Genomic DNA, 14,304 nt, shown 5'->3' with positions numbered 1-14,304 from the left:
AATAAAATGTAACCCCAGCTTATCAAGAAATATTGTAAGCTAGCTTTCGAAAATTCACAACTGAAGACTGCTTAACATAGACAAAGCAATGATGTATTTCATGTTTCATGAAATCATCAATCTCTACTGTTAAGTAGATCATCTCTTACTTTGTTAAGCTTGTTTATAAGCCTCCAGAGCAGACCTATCTACAAAACATATCTAACATAACAAGCATCAGAGAAATGACCCAGAAGGCCACAAGACCAAATACATTTGTCTAACAATTAAGTTGTGTTAATCAGGGAGAAAATGCCACTAGGTCATTGAGTCGTCTAACTTTGTATGACTGTGGACGTGGTGTACAGACCCCACAGCTGTGTTCAGCACATTTGTATCCATTATCACACATTTATTTATTATTCATTTGTTTAAAAAGCAGTGAGCAGTTCAAATTCAAAATTCTTCCTTACACATCCATTTATATTTAGGAATTAAAAAAATAAATATTGTATTAATGTAATGTCTCTAAATAATCAGCACTGAAACATTTCCACTTTCAATTAAATCTGTAGATTAAACATCATTATGTAAAAACACACTAGCCGATATACTATTTTCAGTATTTTTACATCAAGTTGGAATTCAAGCACACAATTCTACCAGGTAACATCCTGATGGCCACAATCTCAAATGCACTAGTCTAACAATAAAGTTGTTCTTTATATTACAGGTGTTGCTGGACTTTTGCCTTCTTTAGGCTTTTTCTCTTCTCAATGCACTTTGGAAGTAGGTGAGGATGTGCTCGTAATCCCTACTCTGCATAGCAGAAATGTAATAAGGTAGAATAGTGCTACAATGACAAGCACAAATTTGTGTTCTTTTCATAGTGTTTGAAAACCGGCCAAATAAGTTAAAAAGCTGTAAAATGACTCCTGCGCTGCTCCACTCTCATTGACCACACCAAACTGAGGGCCAAAACCATCCAACCAACCATCAGGATTATAAATCCAGAGTGTGTATGGTGTTTTAAGATCAAAGAGAGGGGGAAGAACGTCGTTAGTAGAAAACATCCAGCACTGAAGATGACTGAAGCGTGACAAAACAGAACTGTCTGTAAAATAGCAGCTGGCTAGCTTGCACAACACAGGCCAGGGCGCCCAGGCTATATGCTACAGAGACTTAATTATTCATTCAGTCAGAAGAGGCATTACACAACAGTGCTTTCCTGATAGGACCAATGAAGAAGGGGAAAAATATCCTCTGCATGTCACACAGCCTTGGGTGTCAGAAAAAGAGCTAAATTTTCCAGTGCCATTTCTTACAGCCACCAAACAAAACTAGACTCTGCAGATGACCTTTTAAACTAAAGGAACTAGGCTAAAGTCTAACTTTGGCATGAGATCGCCTTGTATTTTAGCCTTTGTTATGGCAGACTTTCTGTCGCAGTGCATTATTTTTTCCCCTGTTACACCACAACTCAAGCACTCAGCTTCTTCCTTTTTTCCCCTCCATAACTTGTCTTGCTTTAGAGAGGTCGCACCTCTTCAGAGTGACACATGTATTATTAACAGAAGATTCAAGTGCTATACATGCAGGGACACTCACAGACTTTCACAGGTTTCTGTCGGTGCCACCATTTTGATTCAGCTGTGGCTCGAGCAGTTTTTGCAAAAACATTAAGAATCCGTGACACCAGTGGACAAACTTAATATTTCATATGCTTGCAAGCTCAAAAGCTCCAAAGTTCTGGCTTGAGAGCACTTCTATCCATTTATTACCCATCTCAACTAGCTTTATGAAACTCTTATCATGACCATGCTGAAGGTATTATTCTTGAACCCTAAGTTGTGCCATGAACAGGGAAAAGGTCTTGTAAAGTGCACATGATAGGACATGAAAAAGGAGATATTTAGGAAAAGCGTTTGCTGATACTGCAGTGTGACTTTCTCCACACTCCCACGTGTAAAATATGCATGTTAGACTAAGCTGCAATGTCCCACAGGCTACAGTGTTGTAGTGCATCATCTAAAATCCAGCCCTGCACTATGGAGTGTAGGAAGAGTCACTAGTTTGTGAGGGTCAATTGGTGATCAAGCCTGGGGGATTAAATTGAAAAAAGAATTAAGTTCCCAATTAAGTCCCACTGAACTCCAGCTGCCCTCACTGCTCTCAGTTCACAGCATCGTCGAATTTGGCCGATATACCTCGTAACCTATCCCAATGATTGGCTGGGAAGGAGGAGGAGCGAGCTTACCAAACTTGCCCTGACAACTACTGTTGATATGACACACGACGTGTTCTACACATCTGACCCTGATACGTAGGGTCGCTGTTCGGTCAGACTGCCGCTGCAGGCTCTGCGTGTGTGTGATGGGTGGAGGAGGGCCAAAAAAAATAAAAACACAAACGAAAATATCTCTGTTACTGGCCCTGTGTCGTAACATTTGTGAGCCTGCCCCGCCCAACATCAAAATGGGTTCAACTAGAGTTCACGTCTGAGGACACGCCTCCTCGCCGCCACGTCACCAGGCAGACAACATGCCGTCACGAGGGGACAAGATCTCAACTACGCCCTAGTTTTTGGTTCTGTTGACAAGGTAACAGCGACCCCAATGGGTTTTGTCCACTTCAAGCATTAACACTTATTGTGAACACCAGGTTTTGGAAATGTGCTGGTCTCCGTGTCACTTGTGTAAAAGCTTCTGGTCTAAAATCATCCGCAAACTAAGAACGTCTGTTGTCGATTTATTTATGTGTAAATTTATTTAATTGGTCACTAAACAAATCTTGAATTAAATGTATATATTTTTTAATTTTTCATAGATAGAGCTGTATGATAAAACACTTCAAACATATATCATTCTGCATTCAAACATGACTAATAGTTTAATTTATTCAGATTCAGCAGATTATGTATAAGAAATTCGTGATAATAAATAAATAAATAAAAAGAAAATAATATTTTTTTAAACACAGCAAGCTCCTGTTTTTCATGCAAAAACTATACATTTTTAGACTATTTTTAATATTACAGTAATATACATTATATATTACAAATTGATATATTTTATTTAAACAATATACATATTAAGAAAATTATCAACACTAGTAACATTATTCTGCTTGATGGTGCATTAAATTTTGTGTTACATACAATGTCATGAAAATAAAACTTATTTTTTTACCATATTATACTGACGACATTTTGCAAATGTACAGCACTTTGAACTGTCTCTTTGTATGTGCTTTAGAAATGAAGTCGCTGGGCCCTTTTTCCTTTCATACTAAAATTAAAATGTAAACATCTGAATATTTGAATATGAAAGCCATTTTAACTAATATTTTTCACATTACATAGAGATAATTCTTATTTTACTAAGAAATAATAAAATAAACATTATGGTAAATTGTGACTGCAGATGTATATAAGCTCATAACATTTATGTTTTCTTCATTGCCCCTTACAAATAAAATACTGCAAGCACTAAATATTACTAACTAAACTAAATATATATTTTATAACAATTATGAATAATTTTAATCATCTTAATTATACAATAATTGTACATCTACTGTAAGTATATTTGCTTTAAGCCTCTGTGTTAATAACATGTAACCTAGTAAAAAGCCATGCAATTAAAGAAATATTGAAAGAATTTAACTCATTATTAACACCTATTTTTTCTTGTGAATTATGTTATAATTATATTTAAGTATTATAACAGCAGCATGTTTGCTCTCATTACTGCACACACTCACTCACGGTTTCTCCAGAGAATAATGAAAGAAAAGCCAATGAAGTATGGTGCAAGTTTTTTTTGTGTATAGAGTAAGGGAACACAAAAAAGGTTTCATGTACATGTTGGGTGCCCACAAAAAATCTAATAAATAATGAATAAATAAGTAATACTTCATAATTTATTTTTGGTGAGTATAAAATCTGAACAAATTATCAAGAGGTACAAAAAAATCTAATGCCTTAAAGGGAAAAAAAACAACTTACTGCCCACCTAAAACAACTTCAAGACTATGTACAATAAAGTTGCCAATTAAGCTGTTTTTCTATATATGTGTATTTATAATAGTCTGTTCAATAACTCCATGAGGTCAACTGCCCTAAGATTACACACTAAACATTAGGCTCAGCAGTAATGATGAGGATGTATTTCGGAAGAAAGATAAGAGCGCCCACCACTGTTGAAGATACGTACTACAGGAGAATCAAACAATTATGCTTATTGCTTATTTTAAAGCATGAAACTTTCACCAACCTTTATGACAAGAAGATTGCAAGTTTTTTTTATTTTTTATTAATTCTAATATTTGTAGAATTAATTTATTGACAGATGATACCGAGTCAAAATGTAATATCTCCTAATGTGACCATGCTCATACCAGCAACTACCAGTCATACCAAGTATTTAGTGTTTCCCTGAGAATTTTATTACAGTGAGATTTTAAATGCCTTGAAAAAAATAGTTCCATCACTATAGGATGACAAACATTAAAAAATTTTAAAAATGACAAAAATTTTATCCCACATAAATTCAATTCCTTTGTGTTAGTGTTAGCATTTCATTAAGACAGTGACTCAGAATATTGCTTTATCGGTAGGTCTAAAGGTATTAATTCACAAAGCATATAATTCAACATTTGAATGAATAAATACAACCTGCAAAGAAAATAAAACATACAGTTTCCGCAAATATTTCGCTGTGCTCAAGGAGAATTGTTTTGTATTTTATACAAATTTATATCAGACGTGATGACATGGATGTGAATAAAGAAGCGGATTGAAATGATATTTAATCACGTTCTAATCAACTTAGTGTAAACTATGAGTATTTCACTTCAGAGGACAATAAAGCCTGGTTTTCTACCTGCCAGAAAACCTTGCTTTCGGGATTTTTTATTAAGTATCAAGGCTGAGTAGCCTGTGTATTCTCCTACAGCAAAATACACAACCATTTGTCATGTTCATTAATTGAACAATCGGTGTTATATTGCATGTGCTGAAACACGGCAACAATGTGAGGTGTACTTGGTACCAGTTGGTGCAGAACACAAAAGGACAGAAAGGATTTTCATCCAAAGCTTGCACATGCTGTGTTTCTATATTTCCATGGTAAATATACATATATACCATATTTTTACTTTGATCAACCTCTGCACACAAAGCTTAAGTCCAAGCTTTAGGTGAGCACCCAGGAGGTGGTGAGATGTGTGCTGTCGGTGTGTGTTATTATCACCCTGCACGCTGGTCCCAATGCAGAAAGCTGTCAGATGCAGGACAGGGATCTTCTACTGTGCACTGATAGAAGGGGAAAACGTACAGGATGAGACGGAGTAAGGTGCTTGACAAGGCTTTTTTCACCATGCAAACCAGTAACTGCTTAATGATACATTCTGCTTGGGAATATATTGAATTATCATTACGAACACAGGATCAAAAATCCCAGAAATTAATGTATCTGTCACTGGATTACATATTTATGCAAAAACAAAAATTACTTTGCATTAATACAATACAGGTCTGGATAAAAGCCTATGATGAATATATGTAATGTAATGTCTCCCTTTACTAAATGCATGATATTTGTAACCTTCCATATGCATTTCTATTGCACTGACCATCTGCCGGATTATCCACAGTTGTCCGAGTCGTCCACCCGCTCCTCTGCAGCAGGCGCAACCAGCCGGTCATATGAGAAAGCCAGCATTATCTGTATTAGACAACATTATAATAGTATTAATAGAAAACAGACAAAAGATGAAAAGGGGATATACAGATTTAGCGAGGACACACACACACACACACACACTTAAAAAAAAGGATTATACAAAAAATACATACATGTTGGTCTGCCATTATCAGTCAGCCTTGACAATAGTGGCCATTTTATCTTTTAAATATAATTTATCAGGTACTAAACTGATGCTTGCACAATTATTGCATTATTCTTCACACTATAGCAAAGTGAACCAAAATGTTTAAGTTTTATGGCTTGATGCTGTGTCAGTGATGTACCACAGTGTGTCCTTTACACTGAAAATAATGAAAGAAAGAAAAGACAAGGATGTGAAGGAAGGTTCCTGGTGGACACAATTTGGAAGAAAAAAGTGCGAGATGGACTTCATTTCACCTGTTTGAAAAACGCACACGCTGAGTCCTCAAACATGCACACATTCTGGTTTTGTTTGCTTCTTTGTCAATGATAGTGGAAACATTTCGTTGTTGGGCTGTGGTTTGCCCACACTTCATTACAGGCATCACAAGGATTTTGTTGCTTGTTTGTTCCACAATGTAAGAGGAGCTACTGGCTATAAAATGTCAACTTGCATCAACTATTCTTAACTTGAAACCCCTTTCTGCGGTTTGTTTGTTTCTTATTTGTTGTAATTAGATTCTCATTGCTAAAAAAGCATTGCATTTTATCTTGAAACAGAAATGAGACCCACATTCACAATATGATGGAGCCTGAATCTAACCATCACAAGATCTCTGTCTTGTGCACATGGACAATGAGAGTTAATTTAAAGAGTGCTTTTTATTCATTTACTTTATTCATATAAGCGACATGGAAAAGGGGTTGAGTGAAAAGACGGCATGGCGATAAATTGTTATGTTCTCAGTCAGTCACATTGCTCACTAACAAATGTAAATCAGTAACCTACTAGTGAGAGGAATTTAGAGAAAGTAGTATTATTGCCATGCACGAGCCAAATTCAAATAATGTTCCATTATATAGTGACTTTACATTTACGGAGATACTGTGACCCACAAAATGTACACACTGTAGCTACTTTATGCATATAAACATGTTTTAACCATTTTATTTCAGTTAACAAAATATACTAAAGGTCTCATTGCATCACTGTTAAATAAAGAATATTGTCTGTATAAAATTAATTTTAAGACTTTCCTGTTTTAGATAAGGACATATTTGATGACAACTTTTGATAGATGACATGTTGTGACAAGGTGCTATGGACACATGTTATATTGAGATTTTTGTTTTCTCTTTTAATCTCATTTGCTTTTGCATACCGTTAGCAGTGCCAGCAGTGCCATCATCACCCCCATCATGATGTACATGTTCTCGGTAAGGCCACCAGCCCACAGAGGTCCCAGGATTGTAGCTAGTCCTCCCACTGAGCGACGCACTCCCTGACTGAAACCTGCAATACAAGAAAGACACAGAGACTTCAAAAGTCAACATACCAAACACCACGGGGTGTGGAACAGGGTACATGACTAACTAAAAGTCACATGTTTAAAATGTGCAGTCAATGTCGAAATAGTGGACCCACACTACTCAAAACAATTTTTAATGCAACAGCCTGAATGAGCTACAGGAAAAGAGCAACAAAACCAAATACCATTCAACATGCAATGCATTGTCTTCTCCACTAAACGGTGCTGTTTCTCACCTTGTGTTCTCTCAGCAGTAACTTTAGAGAAGAGGGAAACCTGAGCCACAGCCACAAATGGCAAACCCAAAACCTGCAGAAACACCCCAATGATGAACTCAGTCAGCTGCCATGGGAAACCACCTGCAGAAAACAAAGTGCAACAGAAAACATGAAAGCACTGGGTCAATAAGCATGATACAGTAAATGCATGTTTGATCATTAGGATGCCTATATCATTTAGCTTGCTTGTGATAGATTTTAGATCTGATGTTTATATTAGTGTGTTTACCAAAATTGAGGATGTTCTATACTTAGCCCCATCAGTAAATAATGCACCTCCTGGAATTAAACTGACTGTTAGTGGGATATCAGGTTTTTTGTGGCAGCATCAGTCACTGTTGATAAAGATCTGCATGTACAATAACAAAAGTTAGGACTCTGTTTAGTGCAGTCTGACCTAGTGGCTTAGCCAAGAAGATGAGGCACCAGACACCGGAGATGTTACAGATGGTCAGACCGATGACCAGGACCACCCGTTCAGCAACGCGCTGGCTTAGCCAGCGCACAAACAGGAAGCCAGCGATCACCTCCACACCGCAGAGACAGTACATCACACTATTTTCTAGCTCCCCGTAGCTGAAGTACTTCTGAGTCAGCGGGGTCACCATGGTCTGAGGAGGGAATTGATGGAGACTTTGGAACAGTGCTTCTTAAACAAAAATATCAACCAGTAGTAAGATATAATTCCTATCCAAACAAGCATCAATAGCTCCACTAGTTCTAGCAAAGTGATTCCTAAATAAAGAACTTATAAAGAACTTGGCATTTTATTCAATTCATATGATAACTATGTGTATGTTCTTGTTTCTGTTTGTGTTTTTACTGCACCTCCAGTGCTGTCTGATTGAAGAGGGTGATGAACTGAGCAGCCAGCAGCACGACCACCTCTTCTCTCAGGAACTCTACAGAGACAAAGAGAGACAGACGGATTATGTATATTTTACTATCAAGTCTTTAAGTGGATGTCAGACATTTCAGCGACTTTTAAAACTTTACATTTAGAGAATGTGTTTAAAAACTATTTTCACTTATATTGACACACCACCCACCTTGGGATATGCTGAAATTATTAAAGGGGCTGAAAAACTCATGGGACTCTGGCGGCATGGGAGAGGGAGGTGGAGACACATGATTCAGCGTGGCATTTGAGGCAGCAGGGGTGGGGTATCTGGGTGGGTTATAGGACACCAGTGAGCCGTAGGAGCCCACCAGCTCCTGGGACACCATTAGCGGCTTTTCCTCGTCATTTTCCTCTTCCAAAAGCCCTTCCTCCCTGCTCAGGCTTGTGGAATTCTCCTTGGCCTTCCCCCTCTCCAGAGGTGGCAGGTCCCAGTACATGAACAACACCGCCAGTTGAAGGAGAATCCACAGCAGGCACATGAACAGCTACAGGGGGTGGAAGACGAGTGTTACAGCCGTTCCTTGGTGTTGCAAAGATGACACATTGTATTGTGCACATTGCCATATTTTGGTCATTACCCCTGGCGCAGTGTATTTATTGACCACAAAAGGACCCAGGTGGAAATCACACAGCCTCAGGAAGATGTTAAATCCTGGACCTGTGTCAAACACAAATCTTGGTGAATCATTCTACACATCTGTTTTAGGAGAAAATCAATCTCAACTTCAGTCATACAGACTATTTGTTTGATTCATCATATGTAATTGCACATGCACTATTTTTTAACATTTGCATGAGAGCATCTACTGTGTAAAATGTATCAGGAAGCTAGAGCAGTAATCTCTACCCACTCAAATTTCAAAGCACCAGTAACTGTGCGTTGAATTTTGTGTAAATAATACTAACCCCTTACGAATTTGTCATCAAAAAGCAGTGGAGTACTGACCAATCAGAAGGCCAGCTTGTCGACATGCCATGACAGCAGCAAATACAGTGGCGCGGTCCTCCGGGGCAGTGCTTCTGGTCAGGAAGCCAAAGATAGAAGAGCCAGCACCTGTGCCGAGGCCTGGGGAAAATTCATATATCATAAAATGTAAATTACGGCCCTGAAAGATATATTGATATTCTAGTATATAAGTAGTATAGTACACAAGAAGTATTTATTGCAGGGTTGTTTTATTCTGTTGCCGTGTATGAAGAACATTGTGGTTGTGTCCTTGGTATTGTTTTGGGATATTCTGGAGTTTCAACAACCTGATAGAGATCCTATTCTACAATTATACACAGGGTGTCTCTTTGAGGCAGAATCTAGTATTTATTAACCTTTTTCAGTCAATAAATAACACACATTGCCAGGGTGGAGCTGCACTGGGGGAAGTTTGACTCCCTCCAGTCCTTACTATATCTATAATTCTGACTGCACCATTATCATATAAAGGTTGTGTAAAACATCTCAGACGAAGGAGGATTGCAAAATGCCAAGAGTCTCAAACACTAAGCAACACACAAGTAAACATTGCATTACCACTGCCCTATATTACTAATAAAAATGATGAATCCTCAATTATGATTAATTATAACTTCATCTACAACAGAAGGTTGACATGAATGTAATGAAATATGATGAAGAAGTTTCGGAGACTTACATAGTCTGAGATGGTTTATTGAGCCCGGCCGACAAAATACAGTGTCAGCATACAATGCGGAAACACATCGAATGCCAAAACCAAATCTGAGGCACAACATCTTTTGGTCCCTTTTATGTTTCTGCCTTCCCCCTAGTGTTCATCTTTAACTGGCCTTAACCTAAACAACAAATGTGTCTGATGTTTAAGATTCTAATGCATGAGTCACATTGGAATCTAACACTATCCACGAGTTGCACTCCAATGTGTGGAACCAGAAAGTTCTCGTAAACATTCTTGAAAGATTTCACCTTGTAAGATTCCCAGATAACACCAGTATTTAACTGTCATCTCCCTAACAAGGACAATTACATGAGAGAAAGAACAAGATCGGGAAGGTCAGTGAACACACACTTGCGGGGTCAGCTAATGACTCCAAGCTAGACCTGTCTTACCTCGATTCAGGCCTCTAAAACCTTTAAAACCATTCTAATAGAGATCACCAGTTTCAGCGTTACAACACACAAGGTGAAAGCCTGAAACCTTGAGGTTGATATTCTACTGCCTTGCCACCTGCCAAATGGATAAGTCACAGTGTCACTGCAGACTCACCTGCTACCAGTCTGCTTGACAGTAAGAGCCACTTGGAGAAGCCCATGAAGTACATGAAATTACCTGGTGAGTAAAATGGGAGTGGAAAAAGTTAACATAAAGACTCACATAGAACAACAAATGGAGTTTGTGTTTTTGACACATGAGTATTTCATATTATTGAGGCTTGAGTGGTTAAACTCATGAGAAAACCGTTTTAAGGCAGTAGTGGTGGAAATAAGAAATATGAGTGGACTCACCAATTATCTCAAAAAGGTTGGCAAACAAGATGATCTTCTTGGTGGTCCCAATTCTGTCAGACCAGAGGCCAAACAGCGGTCCTGACACGAGGCCACTCAAGCTGAATGCTGACAGGGCCAAACCCAGAAAATAAGGTGCTGCATCTAAAGTCTGCAAGTATCTCCATATTGTGGGCAGTATTACAGCTGTGGAGACAAAAGTAAGCAGAATATGTTATTATCTGGCTCTTGACGTAACGTTACACTTGAGTATCTGATTTCAAAACAGCTGAATATCTTCACAACACATGTGACATGAACAAATGTCTTGCAAATCTGCTGAAGTCTGCTGCTACTCTGTCTAACTCAGTGATGCTGAGTCATCTGTGTCAGCTGGGGAAAAAGCTTTCTCTTACTTTGCTCCTTGGATTTGGAATCATTTTCAAAACTTACCTCTAAATGATCTTGTCCGACCAAATGAATTTAAAGCCATATGTTAAAACTCCATGTAGCTGAGATAGGCAACTGCGTCATGTGAGTTGGATTTAGTCCATTTCTTTTATATGTGATGTTTGTTTCAGATGACTGTGTTTTTATTTCTATTTAAATTGTAACTGGTGTTACAACTTCCTACCTAAAATAAAGGTTAGAGAGAGATGAGCCCTATATAGAGTCAATTGACTTACTATGCATGTGGGAAAACATAATCACCTAGGCTACATCCCAAAGGCATCTTACCAATGTGTATTGCAACCCTGTGACTCCCCTGAGCCTTACTGTGACATTGATCAGAGGCTGAGTTAAGGCGGTGCAATATCACTAATAAATATTAATCCTGTTTTTTAAAACTTACAATCAGAGCTTCCTGACAACTATAAGTCTGTATGTGGTCATTTAATTAAAAATGTTTAAACTATTAATGCACAGACATTTGCACTGAATGCTGCATTGAATGGAGATCTAGATACAAGGTGAGATGAGAGTGCTCCTTTGACACAGCTTTTAGAACAACAAACCTACAGCAAGCGACCATCAAACACTGTAATGCAATCACCTACAAACAGTAACTACAAACTGTAAGGGACATGTTGAAACAATGTGTTATATTGTAAGGTGTTTCCAGCATGTGCACTTCCTTATATGCAAATGGCATGGAGAAATACTCAAACATCTTTCAACATAAAGACCCAAAATGTTCCATAAAATTTAACCTCCAAGTAGTATTTACTGCTGTGTTATTTTATTGCATTGCAGTGTATTAAGAATGTTGAGGTCATGTCTATGGTATTGTTTGGTATATTTTGGAGTTTTAACAAACTGATAGACATTCTACAAATACACACAAATTCCACAGGGTGTCTATTTGAGATGTAATCTGGTATTTATTCAACTTTTTAGTCAATAAATAACTACCAGTGTTTGACTCACTCCTGCACTTAGTAGGCTAATCCTATAATTCTGACTACATATGTCTTTCTCATAGTCCCATACTGGTTGTGTGAAACATCTGTCAGAAGAAGAAACAATAACTTGACATAAATGCAACGACATATCTGTGCTCCTACCTCAGAAATGAAAACATGTTACTTGGGTGTTCATGGGAAATAAATTAATTTAGCATTTACTGATGATTTGTGTCTTCCTTTCTAAAAAATTTCACAAACAAAACACACAAGGCAAAAGCCACAATAACAACCAAAAACAGATTTTTACCATATTCCACACCGCTTAGAAGAAATATAAGCCCAATAGTGAAGAATGTCAGCTTCCTTTTCCGTCGATTATCCATCGTTCTGGGTTGCTGTAAACTTCTTTCTATGCTTTGACTGATCGCCTTCATTATTCTTGAAAATGCATGTTCATTCTAGTCCCTCCCCAAAACACCACAGTTGACATAATCCCGAGTGTAGTGCTTCCAATTAGAGCCGAATGTATAACCAAATCTGTCAGCAGACGGTTTGGAAAATACTTGAAGTAGGAATTCATATTGTTCTACATATCCCTACAGTGACTGGACGCGACGCCAGTTCACATTCGTGAAGCGCAGTTCATTCCCCGAGCAGAGAATGCTTCCCGCAACAGTCAACACCGACCTGGAAACATTGCACAAGCAGCGAGGCAGATGTTCCCGGGATGTTCCTGCGCAGTTGACTCCAGCCTACATCACTTCCGGCGGACGAACACACGCCTTGGAACATCCCCAAGCTGTGATCCCTCACTCCCATACAGATTTAATTCACACGTGTCACAGTAGTAGTAGTAGATGAATTCATAATTTTGCCACAAAAGGCAATGTGATGAATCAATCTGAGCAGGTTTAGTTAGAGTTCACAGTAAAATGAACAGAAATCATAAAGGCGCATTCTAAGTCTAAAAAATGATTGTTGGCTTTAGAAAATGCTCAGCTGTGTTGCAATTTTTGTATGAGGTTTGTTTTTGTGAGTAGCATAAAGGGAGCTACAACCTAATCATGTTAACTGTGTTGTGCTGTAAATGATACACTGATGATAAATCTACCTTGTAAAGTAAATACACATAAAGGGGTATAGTGATAATTGTGTTAATAAGACCTACGGCCATCTTATTAGACACTGCATAAACGTTACACTGAAAAACCTCAAAATATGAAGCTCAGACTTTCTGAGGTCCAAAAAAGAATCCCAATTGGTATGATATGCCATTAAGCCTGCTCCAGTATGGCACAATTACTATGCACTTTGTTATTCTTTGTCCTCAGTTTGCACTTCTTTGCTAAACCAAGACTGTCAAGCTGCCACCAGTGTAAAAACCTAATTTGCATGACAGCCCATGTCCTGACCATTAACATTAGCTTTTCCACCACCAAGAGTATTGTGATGCAAAACACTGAATATTTTTAACTGCATGGCCAGAAAGTATGTTACATTTTATGTTATTGATCATCAACACACACTCTGCTACATCTGTAACTACAGTACTTAGGTATTGGTATTCTTTTAAAACATACAGTATACTATTCAAATTCAAATTTCCAACAGGATTTCCAACATACACATAAGTTATGTTCCATAACTTTGTGTACTTAAACAATTTCTTTTTTTAAACTTCTGCATATTCTGCAGCATCACTATATTCAAATGCATTTAAGGCTTTGTATACACATAGCAGGAGTCTATGGGATTCATTGACAGCGTTACTCCCCATCCTGTGACATCCATTACCACTGACATTGAGAAGCCTGTGTTGCACACAAAAGCTGCCTCTTCACCAGTAATTAAATTTTCTGTCGCTTGAGTGTCAACATTTTAGTTTGCTGCCATCCAAGCAAGTTTAGACCAGTTACCCGTGGCATGCTCAGAAAAAGTCCTACCTGTGAGCTGGGAGAAAGATATTTTAATTTCCTAAAATATTTGCCAGAGCATCCAGTCAACATCCTAAACCAAAATGTTTTATTAAGTACTGTGAGGATGTTATATCTGGGGAAAAATTGGTAAAAGAAAAAAAAAAAGAGTAG

The 14,304-nt window shown here is 37.9% G+C and overlaps 1 protein-coding gene across 1 annotated transcript; it reads right to left on the bottom strand.

Moving 5' to 3' along the window:
• Nucleotides 1-4,254: 4,254 nt before the first annotated feature.
• Nucleotides 4,255-12,951, bottom strand: mfsd8l1 (major facilitator superfamily domain containing 8-like 1). Its single transcript, XM_038715651.1, has 12 exons — nucleotides 12,525-12,951; nucleotides 10,833-11,018; nucleotides 10,594-10,656; nucleotides 9,303-9,422; nucleotides 8,935-9,014; nucleotides 8,505-8,841; nucleotides 8,284-8,357; nucleotides 7,853-8,066; nucleotides 7,414-7,536; nucleotides 7,031-7,161; nucleotides 5,614-5,705; nucleotides 4,255-5,293 (listed from the first exon to the last, which is right to left on the bottom strand). The coding sequence occupies exons 1-11, from the start codon at nucleotides 12,649-12,651 to the stop codon at nucleotides 5,625-5,627; spliced, it is 1,536 nt and encodes a 511-aa protein (XP_038571579.1). The 5' UTR covers nucleotides 12,652-12,951; the 3' UTR covers nucleotides 4,255-5,293; nucleotides 5,614-5,624.
• Between the last annotated feature and the right edge of the window lie 1,353 nt (nucleotides 12,952-14,304).

Source organism: Micropterus salmoides, unplaced genomic scaffold (genome assembly GCF_014851395.1).
Source record: "Micropterus salmoides isolate LMB-PRFRI ecotype aquatic unplaced genomic scaffold, ASM1485139v1 Ms_hic_scaffold_13, whole genome shotgun sequence".
In the NCBI taxonomy this organism is placed as follows: Eukaryota; Metazoa; Chordata; class Actinopteri; order Centrarchiformes; family Centrarchidae; genus Micropterus; species Micropterus salmoides.
The sequence above is the reverse complement of the archived record's forward strand: the minus strand, read 5'-3'. Positions and strand labels throughout refer to the sequence as shown.

Excerpts from the sequence above, each read along its gene's own strand:
- mfsd8l1 (XM_038715651.1), bottom strand. The coding sequence starts at position 12,651 with ATGAAGGCGATCAGTCAAAGCATAGAAAGAAGTTTACAGCAACCCAGA. Across the intron at positions 9,015-9,302 it reads ACAAGCTGGCCTTCTGATTG|GTCCAGGATTTAACATCTTC; the intron begins GTCAGTACTCCA and ends TGTTTGACACAG. Across the intron at positions 8,358-8,504 it reads TAATTTCAGCATATCCCAAG|AGTTCCTGAGAGAAGAGGTG; the intron begins GTGGGTGGTGTG and ends TTGTCTCTGTAG.